This window comes from Amblyraja radiata, chromosome 11 (assembly GCF_010909765.2).
Source record: "Amblyraja radiata isolate CabotCenter1 chromosome 11, sAmbRad1.1.pri, whole genome shotgun sequence".
Lineage (NCBI taxonomy): Eukaryota > Metazoa > Chordata > Chondrichthyes > Rajiformes > Rajidae > Amblyraja > Amblyraja radiata.
Window position 1 is genome coordinate 20,896,498 of NC_045966.1, and position 18,339 is coordinate 20,914,836.

Genomic DNA, 18,339 nt, shown 5'->3' on the forward strand with positions numbered 1-18,339 from the left:
TGCTTTGCAAAGCAGTCACTCTTTCTACCTTTGCTTTCTCCATTGCAGATGAGACCACATTATGAACTCCCAATGCAGTAGAATAGATTGAATGAAATACAGAGGAATTGCAGCACCACCAGGAAAGACAATTTGAGTTCCATCTTGAGGAAAGGGAAGTGAAAGGACAGGGATGGCACCTCCTGTGTTGAACATCTCATGTCTTCTTGGAGGTCTTCATTCACTTCCCGTCAACCGAGGAGCCAGCTTATGAAAACACTAAAAAAGGCAAAGCAACATTGAAAGCGGGCTAAAGCGTGATACGTTTAATTTTTGTTTGCATTTTGCCAGAAAAATAAAATAAAATAGGATTAGAATGTGCATGTTATGAGAGATGTTGTTTATGAGGTGCCAGTATGATGGTAAGTGATCAAGCAATGACCATGAGTTTGGGAAGCTGATGAACGAGGGTAGGCTATGGGATTTGTGTGAGAAAGAACTGCAGACAGGGGCGGAAATCCCGGGGGGAAGGGGGGGGGGGGGCATGTGGGACACTCCCCCCCCCTGTTTTGAGAGGTGGGGGACAGTCCCCGCCAAGTTTTTGTAATCCGGATTTTAAAATCTGGTGAAATCTCCGCTTTCCACGAGCCAGTGGGGGTGGGACTGTTGATCGAGGGCGCCGATTGGACGAGGGAGACATCGATCAGCAGGCAATGGGGGCAGGACATAATGATTCAGCACGATCATTGGAGGAGGGAGTAGTAGGGGGGGTGGGGGTGGGACTGAGGATAGAGCGCGGTGATTGGAGGAGGAAGATGTGCCAAATCACTCTCGGCACAGACCTCATCCGCAGCCAGGATCGATCCTGGCTCTCCTGCGCTGTCCTGTCACCACCTGAGTGCCCCCTCCCCATGGGTGGCCAGAGACATCGGGAGTCAGATGGGAGTGTACCCCCAGGCCCACAGCCAGCACAGAGAAGCAGCACTAAACCCAGCTCAACTCTGCCTGTCCCACCAGGTTAACCTGCAGCCCTGGGCTTGCGGGAAATATGGCCAGCATGGAGAAGCAGGGCTGGTGTCCCGTCAGTCCAGGCAGGGCTGTAGGTTAACCTGGTGAGACAGGTAGAGTTGAGCTGCATATAGCGCTGGACTGAGCCTCCGAAGCCTCGCGCGTGTGTGTGTGAGTGTGCGCATGCGCGCGGCCGCCAAGAAATTGTATCCACCCTGTCATCCCCCGGTCCCCTCCATATTTAGATAGCGATTTCCGTGCTTGACTGCAGATGCTGGTTTAAATCGAAGGTAGACACAAAATGATGAAGTAACTCAGCGGGTGCGGCAGCATCTCTGAAGAGAAGGAATGGCTGACGTTTCGGGTCGAGACGAGACCCTTCTTCAGAATGAACAATGGTCTCGACCCGAAATGTCACCCGTTCCTTCTCTCCAGAGATGCTGCCTCGCCCGCTGAGTTACTCCAGCATTTTGTGTCTACCTCGGCTATGAAATTAATGGATTAGCTGAATGTATTATTTCACTGTGCAGTTCTGGGGCATTGTAACCTTTCCTTTTAATTTTGTTTTACTTCACCTTTTTCTGCTCTTCATGTTTTTGTTCCTCAACTTGCTCACAGGCCATGATGAGTTATTACTTCAATTTGTACAACTGGTCCACTATGTATCTTGTTACTCCATTAAGCTGAATATTGCTGGGCTACTTCAGTCAGGTCTGGTTAGTGAATGAGTTAACTGAGGGTATCAGGTGCATACTCTATAAAGTTCCTTGTTACTGTCTAGATATCACTGCATGGATTCTGGAATGGAGTTATGAAAAATGTCATGAGTCAATACCCCTTGTCACTTAGCAGGTAGCCTTGGGTGAATGTGTGAATATGATTACTGCCAAAATAAGAGGCATTCTTCTATAAGAGGATGTGGTGGAATGAAGCATTGATCCTTCAGGAGACAATTGCTCCTGAAAGAGTTATTTGTTCAGTGACCTTTTCTGCTCTTAGCTCTTCTTAAAGCTTGTCCTGTTCTGCATGGTTTTTATTTATTTTCAATGATCACTGATCAGGTCACAATGCGTAAGAAGGAACTACAGGAATCGGGTGTAGGCTGGGGCCTCCACCGTGGACTTGAAGAATCGAAAGAACATTGATTGGGGTTAGCACAAAATGCTGGAGTAACTCAGCAGGTGAGGCAGCATCTCTGGAGAAAAGGAATGGGCTGCGTTTCGGGTCGAGACCCTTTTTCAGACTGATGTCAGGGGAGGGGGCGGGACAAAGATAGAATGTAGGCGGAGACAGTAAAGGGCTTGTCCCACTTGGGCGTCAATTGCACGTCACGCAGGTCGCGCGCAAAGATTTTGTGAATCCCAAAATCCTGGGGCGACGCATGCGACCGAGCGTCACTGCCTACGTCACCACGCACCATGTGCGCATAATGCACGCCATGTGTGTAATGCACGCCATGCGCGCATCACGTGGGCGTCATGACACATAAATGATGTCGCGTAAATAAAGCGCAAATGACGCCCAAGTGGGACAGGCCCTTAAGACTTGTGGAAGAACTGGGAAGGGGATGGAGAGAGAAAGCAAGGGACTATCTGATGTTCGAGAAGTCAATGTTCATACCACTGGGTGCCCAAGCGAAATATGAGGTGCTGTTCCTCCAATTTGTACTGGGCCTCAGTCTGATAATGGAGGAGGCCCAGGACAGAAAGGTCAGATTGGGATGGGGGGGGTTGAAGTGCTGAATCACCGGGAGATCAGGTAGGTTAAGATGAACTGCACGGAGGTGTTCAGCGAAACGATCGTTTAGCCTGCGCTAGGCGATCAATTGATCGGGGTGGCATTGGAATGGATTATAAAACAAAATCTATCAAAGTTGATACATTAGCTACAAGACTAAATATTCCTCTCCTCTCATTGTTTTCTTCATTCCTAAGCATTGTCATTCATAATATCATCCAAAGGAATCTAAGTGCTGTGTATTTTGTGACTTAAATGTTCCATTTGTAATGGGATTGTTTGTGAGTCAAGACCATAAGAGGATCAAACCTGGAACTTCAGGATGGGGTTGGTATTTGTTGTCTGTGGACTGGGTGGGTTATATATTTTAAAGGTTGGTAGTGGAAGTTTGGATTAGGGGTGGAAGAGAGGATCTGAAGGGCAAATATAAGTCCGCTGACAAAGATCCCATTGTAACATTGTGTTAATAAAGCTTGTTTTTCCTGGAAATAATTAGATGATTGGTAAAACAATTTGAAAAGTGCATGTTTAATCATCTCATTACAAACAGGGCATTAAAGGCAGGAAGGACACAACACTTGGGCGGTCATGGTGGCGTAGCGGTAGAGTTGCGCTGGAGACCCAGGTTCGATCCCAACTACGGGTGCTATTTGTATGGCGTTTGTACGTTCTCCCCGTGACCTGCATGGATTTTCTCCAAGATCTTCGGTTTCCTCCTACACTCTAAAGATGTACAGGTTTGTAGGTTAATTGACTTGGTAAATGTAAAAATTGTCCCTAGTGGGTGTAGGATAGTGGTAAGTGGTACTCGGCCCCCTCCTCTTCATCATCTACATCCTCCCCCTTGGTCAGATACTCCGCCACTTCAATCTGGACTTCCACTGCTACGCCGATGACACCCAGATCTACCTCAGCACCAAATCCCCCCACAAACCCCCCCTCTTCCATATCAACTCCTGTTTGTCAGCTATAAAAACCTGGATGCAACATAACTTCCTCAAACTCAACAGCGATAAAACAGAATTCCTCCTCATAGGCTCCAAAGCCACACTCAGCAAAATCAATAACCCCACTCTCACCATCGACGGCACCATTGTCTCCCCGTCTCCCCATCTCCCCAGGCCCGCAACCTTGGCGTGATCTTTGATTACACCCGCTCCTTTGAGCCTCACATCCGCCATGTCATTAAAACCTCCTTCTTTCACCTCCGCAACATCGCCAAAATCAGATCCTCTCTCACACCCCCCGCTGCTGAAAGACTCATCCATGCCTTCATCTCCTCCCGACTGGACTACTGCAACTCACTTCTCCTTGGCATCAGCTCCACCTACATCAACCGACTCCAACTGGTCCAGAACGCAGTCGCCCGACTCATCACCCACACCAAATCCTGGCATCACATCACTCCAGTCCTCAAACAACTTCACTGGCTTCCCATCTCCCACCAGATCACCTACAAAATCCTGGTCCTCACCTACAAAGCCGTCCACCATCTATCCCTCCCATATCTCACTGACCTCCTCTCCCCTTACCAACCCTCACGGTCCCTCAGATCCACATCAGCCGGTCTCCTCTCCATCCACAAATCCAACCTCCGCAGTTTTGGGGACAGAGCCTTCTCCAGGGCAGCTCCCAGGCTCTGGAACTCCCTCCCCCAACTGATCCGCAATTCTGAGACCCTCACCATCTTCCAGTCCCGCCTCAAGACCCATCTCTTCACCTCTGCCTATCCTTAGCCCCACGTCCCCCTCCCTTTTCATCTGTGCTTGAATTGTTGCTCATTTTTTGGCTTGTTTTGTTTTGTTTTTGTTTTTTGCCTTGCCTTGTAAAGCGACTTTGAGTCCCTGAAAAGCGCTATATAAATTCAATTTATTATTATTATTATTATTAATGTGCGGGAATTGCTGGTCGGCATGGATCTGGTGGGCCGAAGGGCCTGTTTCTACGCTGTATCTCTAAACTAAACTAAACTATACTTAGAATTCTAGGACGACGCTATGAATGAACAATCCATAGAAAAATCATTGAGATGCAAGGAATATTTCATCTTGAGGCTAACAGAGCAACTTTCGTAGATTTCACTTTAATTGATGTGAATTTTGATTGATCATAAGTTATAACCTTGCCATTATGAAGGGTGAAAAAGGAGATCTGAATAAATATATTTATCTCGAGATTCTGGAAACAAGAGCTTTGCCACAGGGAGTGATTGCGGCAGACCATTGAATCATGGAAGCGAAAATTGGATAACTGTTTGAACCAGATGAAGACTGATTGCAGGGAGGATACAAAATAAAAGGATTTGTTTTGTATTGCCGCAGCATCGAGTCAGCAAAGATACAATAAAACAAATAGTTGGCTTCTGGACTCTAAATTCCCTTGACTGTAAAATGGTTTAACTTTAGGCTTGAGATTTAGCTGTATTTTACAGCATCAATTTAATCATTCTATACTTTTGCAGAATATAATAGACTGGAACTTTTATATCACTTTTTTTCTAAACATAACAAAGATATTAAACTGTTTGCAGTTATTGTGTGAAAGTAGGCAAACTAGGATCTTGGTCTTGTAAATTGAAAATTAAAAAATCGAGTAATCCATGTATGATTCTTATACTCATGTTAATTTATATTTTTACTAATTTGCATTGTAGCTATCGGAAATCAATTTTAACAGTAATTTTTTAAAAGAAGCAAAGTACTGTTATAAATTCACATTGCGAGTGGAATATGCCCTATATACATTTATATATTATATATTGGTAAACATACAGTATCAATTAGTTTGATTTGTATTCATCAGGTAAATGTTGTGCTTTCTTGCACACTGAAACTAATTACTGGTGTTCATAGTGCCTGATATTCACTGTGTAAGTTTTTTCTTTCTTCCATTATAATTTACATGGCAGTACAAACTGAACTACCTAATGGAAATGGAGCAAATTACATTTCTAAGCAACAGATCTCATATTTTCCACATGATTATATCTTAAAATGCCAATGCTTGGGCTGGCTTTGATCTCAAAATGGAAAATAAAAACATTTTTAAAATAGGAAGTGAGTTAGCCACGGAAAGATTTTCTTAATGTCCTTGTTGCCTAAAATTAATTCCGTATTTATTAGTTTGGATGTGAAGAATGTCTTGTGGAAGAAATAAGCCTGATTATATGTTGCAAATGTTGTATAACTTATGAATTATTACTTCCCGTTCACAGGCTGTTGATACCAATTTGGCTGCTGTTGATAGTCACTGGATCTTCATAAATGAGGTAATTTGAAGTTGTGTGGAACGTCATACAATGTACCATAACTTTCTAAATTGAGTGTAAATTGTATTTGGGGTTTATATTGTATACCTGGGCAGTATACAAAATGTGTTGCTCATTCCTCTAGAACTAAGTTTTATATCCACATGCAGAGGAATGTTTACTTAAGGCACCAATTTGTCCTCTAATAACCCACTGTTTGCATTTTATGCCATTTGTGAACATGTTCAATTATTGCTTTATTGAGTCCAAAGTTTGTTTTTACTTTGTTGAACTGATTTGACTTATCGGTCAAGTAGTTAACATCAAAGAAGTGTGCCTCTTCAAAAAATGTAAAATTCCTATTTCAAAGCTGTGTATCCTACTTATATTTTGCTTAAATTTACATTTTGGAATAAAATAACAGCAACATACCTTTAAAGCCCTAGAGTTTTTGAAACTATTCATGTGGATTATGATGTATATACATCAATGTATGTTAGTTGCCTGTGGTTCACATACATGAATACTCTTATCCTACTTCAAGTGATCATTCTCAGTTTTTTTTATAAACTCGAAATAACCCTGCATTCAAATATTCTAAGGGATGTGAAGTTCTAGATTTATGTTGTCCTTTATATGTGAAACCAAGTGTCACGCCGAGGACTGTGGTTCATTGTTCTGAATTTCACTGCCAAAAAGGAAATACTTTCTCCTTACCAAACCTTTTAACTTCTTTTTTCCAATTTAAACACCTCAATTGTACAATTTTCTACATTTTTGGTAATGTAAGGCATGAAAGTGCCTTCCTTTGATTTTGATCCTTGTGATGTAGCTTATTTTTAGTCACACAAATATATTGTATTGGAGTTCATAGTGTTAAAATACTGCACTGCACTAAAGTAAACATCGATAGTATTTCTGATAAATGATAAATATCTATAGAACTCACAACAGATTTTTGACTGATATAAGAATTGTTATTGTTCATATACCAAATGGCTAATAATTCCAATAAGCTTCTTTGAACTTGAAGCTGTGCCATCTTATCCCAATCATTCAAGCTGCATTATGACTACATCCCATCTCAAAACCTTGTCGGTATAGTCCTGAACCCATGTAGACCTGAACAATTTCTGTCCAAGCTTGGGTCAGGGACTTGAGGAGGGAGAGAGGAGAAGGTGTAGGTCAGTACTCAAGAGAAGAGTAGATTGAGAGTTGAGAGTTGGGGTCAGCATCACTTCATGGGCTTGGCCAAAGTGTGGAGAATTAGACAAACAGCAGGTTAGAATGGGGAAGCAAAGTAACTCGTTGGAGGCCAAGTGAATCAGACAGTGTGAAATATAGGTACGGTAATTTTGGATGGGATTAGGGAGAGTGGAGTTTGAGATACAATAGGTACAGGAACCATGAGATCCAAGTAAGAGTGGTTGCAAAATCCAGGATTGGAGGGAGTTTGGGAAGGATTTCTCATTCACTGGTCTTACTCTAAAAAAACATTTACCTTTGGCAATTCCGGCAGGTCTCATTGTCCTTTTTGTGGCTTGTCAGTCTCTTTAAGCCTCAGCGCGTCAGAATGGGCAGTCCAGATCCTGTTTCATATTGTTGACTCTCCAGATACCACTTAACAAAGATTACGATGACTTCTGCCTCCACTGTGGTCTCAGATTTGAAATTCTCAATCTTATGTTCATATATCTTCATGAGTTCTCTCCACATCATCCCACTACCTCACTGGTCATTTTGACTTTTAGCAGCCACATAACATTCCCTGTGCTAGACTCTATTTGGTTGACTCATGATATGGTGCAGCTCACCTCCTTCAATCTACTATTAATGACCAAACCTTCAACTGCTGCAGTATTTTGCCCAGAACTTCCCAAAATGTTGCTCTAACTCTCCATCTCTGTCCTCTTTTAAGATCCTCAAACCCATCGTTTTGACTATCACAATTAAAATCTGTCACATTATTGCTTCAGTAAATCAGAATCTAGTCATGCTTTTATCAAGTGCAATGGCCATTTTTCAAGAATTAATGTAAATAAAATATAACTACAATTTGTTGCTTGACATCATTTTGCATTTCATCCTCTTGATCCAAAATTTAACAATGCATAATAGAAAATGATTAAATCACCCATGTTACCTTGTGCTTCCCCTAACCTGAAGGATACTTTCATCTGTCAAGCAACTTGAGAAGAGGATGTTGTTTTCAGTCATTGTCTTGGTTGGGTTTAATTTAGTTTAGTTTAGTTTATTGTCACGTGTACCTAGGTACAATGGAAAGATTTTGTTGTGTGCTAACCTGTCAGCGGATAGACAAATGTATTGATTACAATTGAGCCACTTACAATGTACATGATATACCAAATGTTGAGAATGGACATGTAGCATATCTACAATAAATATAAAATTGCAGTGCCTGCCAAAGTTTCATGGACCAGGTCATTACTGTAACAGGGATAATAACAGGCAAATGATTCAGTAAAGCCCTATATTGGAAGGTTATGAACACTGCTGCACAAAGGCCATCTATTCTGGGAATGTGTCCATCTCAAATTGAATTGAATAATGTTAATTACAAATTTGTCATGGTGGGTTCACTTGCCCAAAATGGTCTTTAAATGTCTTTTTCAGTCTCATGATGGCATAGATGGCAGAATTCCTGAGATTCTCAGGGACACCATCCAAAAACCTAACACCAAACTTGGGTGCCAAACTGAATTCAAATTTAATGAATGCACCAAAGAGGCTACTTTTATCAAAGACATTTATTCAAACTTGTTGTTTCTAAAATTGATCTAACATTATTTTTTCATGACGGGAGCTTGAATTTCTTTTAATTTCTTTATCATTTATTTATTTTTTGGTTTCCAGACATTTATGACAAATTTATGATTCAATGAGGAAAATATGGGAAAGAAACACATGCACTTTTTATTACCATTTTGTTCCTGTGACCACTAAATTGCACGAAAACCACAATGAATGGGATCCTTCCAATGGGTCAGTGTTAAAGCCCTGTCCTACGGTATGAGTTCATTCCAAGAGCTCTCCTGAGTTTAAAAAAAAATCAAACTCGTGGTAAGCACGGAGAATAAATGTAGCGGGTACGTCGGAGCTCGGGGACGTCTCTTCGCGACTCGTAATGCTAACAGCAGGTACTCGGGAAGATTCGCTAACGGCAGGTAAGCACAGGAAAACTCGTGAAGATTTTTCAACATGTTGAAAAATGTCCACGAGAGCCCCAAGTACCGACAAGTGTCATAACCGTAAATCTCCGAGTTTGAATCAGGGTCAAACTCGGGAGAGCTCTTGGAATGACTCGTATCGTGGGACAGGGCTTTTAATACACTTGTTGACAAACTCTGAATAGATTTCGCTCATAATTGCTACTGAATCATTCTGGCAAAATGCTCCATATTTCCATTTGAGTACGAGCAGGATTAGAAACAAGGGTGATGCCCTGTAATCAATTACTCTGCCCTTTTTTCACTGTCAGTAATCACTTATGACTATCTCCTACTTAGACAGCATATTGATGAGTGCATTGCTTCGAACAAGAATCAATGTCATCCTTAAGTAAGAGAAAATGTAATGAATCAAATGTGTGTTAGATGAGTAGGTATCTTTGATTTTTCAAGTTGATTGACTTGAGTGTCTCACAATTATTTTTGTTAAACTAGCCAGGCAGGCCAATAACTCATAAGGCGTTCTATGAAAGTAGTGGTATCCAGGGACTGAGAAGTGGGTCTGTATGATGTGATGATGCCATAACACAATACCTCATAAACCCATTAAGTAATGAACCAGAAGATAATTTAGTTTCAAGTGGCATTAGACCCTAAAATATGTGACGGGCTGATTAGGGACCCAGGACACTTGATAGTCAAGTCAAGTCAAGTCAAGTCAAGTCAAGTCAAGTCAAATTTATTTGTCACATACACATACGAGATGTGCAGTGGAACAATGGGAATGGTTTAGCATAGTGGAGTACTAGGTAATGCAGCTATCTCTAAGCTCTTATGAGTTGGGTTCAATCTTGATCTTCAATGGTGATTTTCTGGAGTGTGCATAGTCTTTCCATATCTTTGTGGGTTTCCCTACTCCCAAAAATGTGCTAATTACTAGGTTAACTTTAAGTTACTCTTAATATAAATATATAGGGAGTTACTGAGAGAGAATTATATATGGGGAAATTTAACAGACTAAATTAACTCCCTCTATGTCATGAGGAAAAATGGTAATATGAAATTTTAATATTCTTTTCTCTTGTGGTGTCAGGTTTAGAACCCAAATTTTTTGAAACACTACTTGCAACCCCCTTCCTGTATTTGGTCCTTCACTCTCACTCGCCAGATCTGATTTCAAAGCTGGTGAGATTAGGAATATATTGGGGCAGTTGTCTAACCTGCCTCACCTCTTGCTGTGTCAGTAGCTTTGGAGCTACTCTTAAAACTGAGCTTTGGACCACCTGGTAAGATACAAAAACAGTAATTGCAAGAAATACCCTGTCAGGAGTTGTGAGATTCAAAATCACAAACGCTCTTGAGACAAACTCAGGCAAAGAAGTGTTTTTATTAAGTTCATATTCTGCAGAATAGGTGCCTCTCCACTGATGTCCCCTAGAGGCACACCGAGGATCGGGATGTCTTCTATCTTTATACATTTCTTTTCACTATTTTCACACCCACTGAGCTTCTTCCAATCATAACATAAAACCCAGATTCCCACGAGAACGTCGTGGAACGCCCACCCAAACTTCTACTGAAGTATTTCTATTGCTACTTTTTATCTAGAATTTCTCTCTGTTCTTTATATCGTTACTTTCTATTCTACTAGCAGTCTGGCTTCTGCTGACATCTTATTTCTTTCTAAGTTATTTTTCTATCCCTAGTCTAAATCAACCATGTCTGTTAACTCTTTCCTCACAATCCATCCTTTTCTTTTTGCTACGCACCCTTGATTTACACTATCTCCTCCTTTTCTAATGCTAGCAGCAGATTCTTCACCTCCCTATCCTCCTCTCGTTGGTCATACTATGTTTTGAAGGCCATTATGGTGGCAGCATTGTTCTTTGTCAGGGCTGTTTCTATCAATCGCTGAGCCAATCCCCGTACGCAGGGAATGATACAACATCCGAACAAACACAGTAACCCCACCATGACTATCACTGATGTTAGGGCTGATATAAAGATGTGCTTCCCTTTCCCAAACCAGGAGTCTGGAAACCCGGTCCAGGAGGTGTCTACTCCAGAGTTCTCAGCCAATTCGATAGACAGAGAGGTGAGACCTGCTAGGGCTCTTGACACTGACCCATCCGGAGCAGTGTTGTTGGGGATGAATGTGCAACATTGTTCGCCAAACATTACACACACCCCTCCCTTCTCAGCCAGTAGCATGTCCAAGGCCATGCGATTTTGCCAGGCCATTTGGCTGGTAGCTGTCAGTTGTTCCGCTAATCCTTCAACTGCATCTCGAGTGTAATTTATAAAGCGTTGTTGATTGTAGTATAAGTAGTTGATCCAGTCCACATTTTTATTAATTGTGGACCACCAGAAGAGTATCACCTCAAAGCCCGCAGCTATCTGATTTCTGGCTTTAAATTCATCGGGTACCGCTCTTGGCACCCCTATCGCATCTATATAGATGTGTGTGTCGAATGATCCTTTCACCTTTCTCTTTTGTCGTCGGCTTCCTTTATTGAGTTCTACAGCATGTTCTACTGCTATGGTGAAGGACATCATCAGTTGTATGAGGGTACAGGTTCCTGTCCATGACCCTGGTAACCGGGGCCACAGGGTATTCTCCCCGCACCACCACCAGACATCGGCTCTACTGACTATCTGCTTTTTCAGTCAGGAGCTATTGAACAGTGGCCCCTGTTCCTCAGCCGTTATGTTATACGTCTGATTGCAGTTGAGCACCTCCCCCATGTCCTGTCCCTCTGGGTTATTTCTTGTATAGCACTCAAACCCCTCCTCCCCAAAAGGAATAGTAAATGGAGGAGGTCGAGGGTCTTCCCTTCGGCCCTTCGTATTGTTGTTGCTGGTCGGAAATAGGTAATGATAACTCTGGCATATTGCATTTTTTGGTAAGAGGGGATTCGTGAATAGCTGTAGTATACATGTCATAGCCCTAGGTGTTCTATCCCAATTCAGGGGAAATGGTACTGGGACCAGCTGAGGCCTAGCTCCAGCGCAGGCGTAACAATTGGTTCGTTGCATCCAGGCAAGCCAGGTGTTGGCTCCTTTTCCCCCTGTTGGTATTCCCTTCTCATACAATTGCCTTAATCCTGTTTCTCCTGCTACTATCATTATCTTCAGATCCTTAGACTCATTTTCCCTGATGACATTGCTGACTACTGGTGGTGCTGGTGTTACCCCGGGATCCCTATTCTGACTGTCATCTATCTTGAACACCTCTCCCCTATCCTCGTATCTTACCATCTTCCCATCTCGCTTTACTTCTATCTCAAACTTCAGACATGCGTCCTTCCCTGTTTTATCTGCACATATCCAATACCTACCACTTTCCTGTATTTGGACACTCTGTATGCTCACATATACGCGTCCTGGCAATTTCTCGTTCGGGTTTTGATATACTCTCCACCTATCAGTTTGATAGGTGGTCCGATGCCACCCATATTTTGATGAAGTAAACACCGCGTGCCAATCTTTACAGGGATGGGTGCATACATACATTCTATGGCCGCACCACCATTTTCCTTTACATACATCAAATGGGATGGTGGTGAACCTTCTATTCTGTGGTATTGTGATTTTTATGCATGTTACATTACTTACAAGTTGGGTAACCACCCAACACACGACCCACCAACACGAAATCTTCATTTTTCCTGCGGGTCCTTGGTAAATATTAAAGTCAATGGTTCCTCTCCTTTGCGCACAGTCCACGGGCTGATATCGTCTGGTGGGGCCTCCACAGGACCCTTAACTCAACTTGCGTGCGTCCACCCTTTCTCTTTTGTTCGTACTGCTGTCTCGGTGATTAGTAACACCAGGTAGGGTCCAGTCCTCTTAGGTTGCAGCTTTTCTTCTTTCCACGTTTTTATTAATACCCAGTCTCCAGCCTTGACTGAGTGAATCGGAAAGTCCAGTGGTGGGCTCTGGGCCAGCAATCCTTTAATTTTTAGTTCTGCAAGAGATTGGGACACTGACAGTAAATAGTTCCTCAGGAACACATCGTTCCCTTGTATTGTTGGGACTCCTTCTACCTTCCCTAAGTATGGGAGCCCGAATAACATTTCATATGGTGATATCCCTATGTCTTTTCGAGGTGCCGTTCGGATTCTCAACAGGGCTATCGGAAGACACTTAGTTCAGGGGAGTCTCGTTTCCTCTATCAACTTGGTGATTTGGGTCTTTAAGGTGCCATTCATTCTTTCCACCTTTCCTGAGCTCTGGGGATGCCATGGTGTATGCAATTTCCATTCTATTCCCAGTGCTTCACATATCATTTCATGTGTTTTGGAGGCAAAATGGGTCCCTCTATCTGAGTATTGTTTCCACAATCCCATATCTGGGTATAATTTGTTCTAATAATATCTTGGCTACCGCCTGTGAGGTGGCAGTTGCCGTGGGGAATGCCTCTACCCATCTGGTGAAATGGTCCACTATCACTAACAGGTACTTCCATGTTCGTACCCGGGACAGCTCGGTAAAATCTATCTGTATTCTTTGGAAGGGCCTAACTGCTAATGGTTGTCCACCTCCTGGGACTACTCTCATGATTTTCTTATTAATTCGCTGACATATTACACAGCCCCTTATGACTTGTTTGGCCATGGTAAACATCCCACAGCAAGCGTAGGTTCTGAGGAGGGTGTCACAGAGGGCTTGTGTTCCCCAATGGCTTTGTCCATGTAATCTCCCGAATAACTCCCTCATTATTTCTTTGTTCAATAGTAGCTTTCCATTTGGTGTCCACCATTTCCCATTTGAAGTACGCTGAGCCCCCATTTCTTTCATGTTCTCCTGTTCTTTCTCACTAAAGATAGGTTTCTTTTCCTCTGGTTCCCTTAAAGGTATTAGTGACTTCATTTCTACCATCTGTTCTGTGGCTGCTCTTTTTGCAACCTCATCCACTGCCCTATTTCCTCTGGCCTCCAGGGTGTTACCCTTCTGATGCCCTGCCACATGTGCTATGGCTATTCGTTCTGGTTTTTGCAAGGCTTCCAGTGTCTGTCCTACCAATTGCTCATGCACTCATTCTTTACCCCGAGTTGTTATCATTCCTCGCTCTTTCCAGTTCTTCCCAAAGGTGTGTACTACTCCAAAAGCGTATTTGGAATTGGTATATACTGTTCCTTCCTTCCCCTCCAATAATTCTAAAGCTCTCATTAATGCATATAATTCACAAGATTGAGCTGACCAACTACCAGGCAGCCTGCCGCTTTCAATTTCCTCCATCGTTTCCCCGTTCACTATACCGTACCCACTATGTCTTTTTCCATCTATGCACCTGGAGGGTCCATCTATGAACCACCGGCTGCCCTCAGCCAGAGGTTGCTCTTCTAAGTCTTCTCTACTTTTTGTCTGTAAATCTATTATTTCACTACAGCAGTGTACTGGGCCCTCTTCCTTGTCACCCTGTTTCTCTGCTGGATACAGGAATTGGGACGGGTTAAGGTTCTTATCCGTAATTATCATCAAATTGTCTTTTTCCATCAGGATGGCCTCATACTTTAAAAGTCTAGAGTCTGTTAACCATCTGTTGGATTTCTGAGTGAGTATGGTTCTTACTGTGTGTGGTGTAGAAACAACCAGAGTGCCTTCAAAGGTTAATTTCCTACTCTCTTCCACCAATATTGCGGTAGCTGCTACCGCTTGTATGCATCCCGGCCATCCCCTGGAGACTGGATCTAATATTTTCGAGAGGAAGGCCACTGGCTGTCGATTTCCCCCTCTTTTCTGGGTGAGTACCCCTAGTGCCACCCCCTTGTCTGAATTTACAAACAGGTGGAAAGGTTGTTCTACTGAGGGCAGAGCCAACACGGGAGCAGTAATCAAACTGTTCTTTAATTTCCCAAATTCCAACTCCTGTTCTGGGGTCCACTGAACTTTGTCTTTTTCTTCTCCCAATTTATCATACAGGAATTTTACTTGTCTGGAGTAATCATCTATCCACAGTCGACAGTATCCTATCAATCCCAGGCATTTTCAGATCTCTTTCTTATTCTTTGGTAGTGGTACTCCCGTGATCCCAGCTATCCTTTCGGGGTTTATTCGTCTCTCTCTGTTCCTGCACTCTTGTCCCCGGCCTTTGCCGTCTTCTTATCGGCTACTTTCGGGAGTAACTCCCTCATCATCCTGTCTCTCTCTGTTCCTTAACATCTACCACTCGCTTTACAGCCTGCATCATAATCAGTGCCTTCCCCTTCTGTTTTATCTCATCTCTCCGCCTGTACACTTTCTGGGCCTCTGTAAGCAACTGAGGTCGTGGTTTCTCATTCCAGTCATCCATCTTTTCTAATTTCTTCCTCACATCAGACCCGGATTTGGTCACAAAATTGGCCCTAAGCAATTGTTGTCCTGTCCCTGAGTCCGGGTCTATTCCGGAATACTGTTGCATGTTCTTCCTGAGTCTCTGAAGGAACACTGTCGGGACCTCATCTTTCTGCTGTCCATTCTCAAATGCTCGTTCAAAATTCTGTCCTTTGGGTACTGCCTCTCTTATCCCTTTTATAATTATATCCCGCAGGTCCTTCATATTCCCTCGTCCTGCTGCTGTTCCCTTGTCCCAATCTGGCTCTTGTATTGGGAATTTATCTGCTGCCGCTGCATTCTGCTGCCCTGGCGGGTTCTCCTGTTCCCACTTTTTCATTGCTGCTGCCCTAATCATTTGTCTCTCCTCTGATGTGAAGAGATTCCCCATAATGGCCATCAACTCCTCCCATGTATAAGTGTTTGGCCCAAGGAATTGATCTAACTGCTCTGCCAGACCTAAAGGATCCCCTAGGAGGCTTTTCATTTCTTTCTTGAAATTCCTCACTTCAGTACTAGTTAAGGGGACATTAACAAACCCCATTCCCCCGGGGTCCTCCCATGGGTACCTCTCTTAGGGGTCTAATTTTAACCGATCTTCTTTTTACTCTGTCTGACCTTCTGACTCCCTCTCCTGGTGACGGGGGATTTAATTCATCTACCCTGACCGCCTCCTGTCTCTTTATTCCCTTTTCTTTCTCACTCCTGAGGTCCGGTAGGTCACTGTCGGTGTCATCACTGTCAGTAACATCATCATTAAATTCTTGTTTTACCCTGACCTTTCTCTTTACCGCCAGAGCGGACCCAGGTGTCACCTCTTCCACTCCCGTCGCCACGAGTGGGGGCGGGGGTTGAATTGGCGGCGCTACTTCAGGTAATTGATGTACATAGGGAGGAGCTAGGTTCTCCAGTAAATTCCATGAGGGTGCAGAGGAATTTGACTGTTCAACACCTTCTTTTAATTTCAACAGATTACATCCCGTTTCCCATACTGCGGCATACATGGTTTCTTCTATCATTGGATTGGGTTTATTTTTCACATATACATTCAATGCCTGCTGTACCCAATCCTCATCTGACCCATCCTCTGGCCACCAGACCGAAGCTCCTTTTATCGGGTGTTTTGGCCATTCAAAATAACAATACCTTAGCATTGTTGTCTTCTCCAACCCCTGGGTATTTCCTGCCCCCCAGCGGTTCAGCATTCGCCCCAACGGACTATTGGGCAGAATGCGGGGATTTGGCTTACGGCCTTTCCCCTCCCTTTCCGGTTTTTCATTGACATTTCCCATTCTCTCGATCGGAATTCCTCTCCGATCTCTTATCAAATTGCCCAGGTAATACTATAATAGTCAAAGTTTCTTACCGGGGTCTATGCACAGAATCACTTGATTTTCGCGATCTCCTATCTCTCTCACTTCTTTGCCGAGTCTCTATCTGGTCCGGATACTACTGCTCAAACAGCTGACGGCAAGCAAGGAGTCTGAGACCGCTGAACTCAGCAGGGTGCACCTTCCCTTCGTCCGTCTACTCTCGTTAGCTGTCCAGAGTATTTGATCTCGGAAACCGAGCCCCCAAGTTGTGAGATTCAAAATTACAAACGCTCTTGAGACAAATTCAGGCAAAGAAGTGTTTTTATTAAGTTCATATTCTGCAGAATAGGTGCCTCTCCACTGATGTCCCCTAGAGGCACACCGAGGATCGGGATGTCTTCTATCTTTATACATTTACTATTCACTATTTTCACACCCATTGAGCTTCTTCCAATCATAACATAAAACCCAGATTCCCACGAGAACGTCGTGGAACGCCCACCCAAACTTCTACTGAAGTATTTCTATTGCTACTTTTAACTTGAATTTCTCTCTGTTCTTTATATCGTTACTTTCTATTCTACCAGCAGTCTGGCTTCTGCTGACATCTTATTTCTTTCTAAGTTATTTTTCTATCCCTAGTCTAAATCAACCATGTCTGTTAACTCTTTCCTCACAGGAGTGAAAGAGAAAAAGTTCATATTATGGACCAATCCTCCCTTGTGAGAAGGGAGGAAAAGTTCACATTATGAAACAACGACCTGATGTGAATTCTTTAAGGGGAAAACTATAACATAGATTGTATTCTGAGGAGCATAGGTTTTTCGAACAAGCTGAATTGAATGAGAATAAATGAAATAGTGAGCTCTGAAACTTCTCCCTTACCCCAGTATAGAATAATCACAATTTAGGCAGTTAGGAATTTAGCATGGGTTCTGATTCTGATGGATTGTCCATGAACCACGATTTAATTGCAGAGATGGAGGAGGTGGAGGGTCTTTCGCTTGTTGGTTGTATCGCAAAATATGATTTGAGCTCAGATCTCATTCCAGTGTTTGAGTTATAGGGTCTGGAAGGATCAGAAGTGCTGAAGTGCCTGTCCCACTAACGTGACTTTTCATCGACCGACCTTCAAGCTCGAGGGCACTCGCCTGAAAAACCTCGAGCTGGATCAACCGTCAGCGATGAAACCGCAAGCTAGACCAACCGCACACACACACACACACACACACACACACACACACACACACACACACACACACACACACACACACACACACACACACACACACACACACACACACACACACACCTGCGATGAACAGAAAGGTAAAAGACCTTTGCCAGCCGTCTTTTACCTTCCTTTTCATCGCGGGTGTGCATTTCAGACAGTGCTTCCCCGTTTTCCCTGGCCCCCGCCTTTGCGATGTGTGTGTGTGTGTGTGTGCGCGGTCAGTCGATCCAGCTCGTGGTTTCATCGCTGACGGTCGATCCAGCTCGAGGTTTTTCAGGTGAGTGCTCTCGAGCTTGAAGGTCGAAGACAGTTGCGTTA

General features: G+C 43.3%; 1 protein-coding gene across 1 annotated transcript in view; it reads left to right on the forward strand.

The window, feature by feature from the left end:
- The window catches only part of LOC116978788 (glutamate receptor ionotropic, delta-2-like), a gene marked incomplete at its 5' end in the record, with an annotated part of 428,679 nt that overhangs the window by 237,268 nt on the left and 173,072 nt on the right, over positions 1-18,339 (forward strand). The window contains one exon of the mRNA XM_033030081.1: positions 5,939-5,992. Coding sequence (XP_032885972.1) covers positions 5,939-5,992 — 54 coding nt within the window. The remainder of the gene's footprint in view (positions 1-5,938; positions 5,993-18,339) is intronic.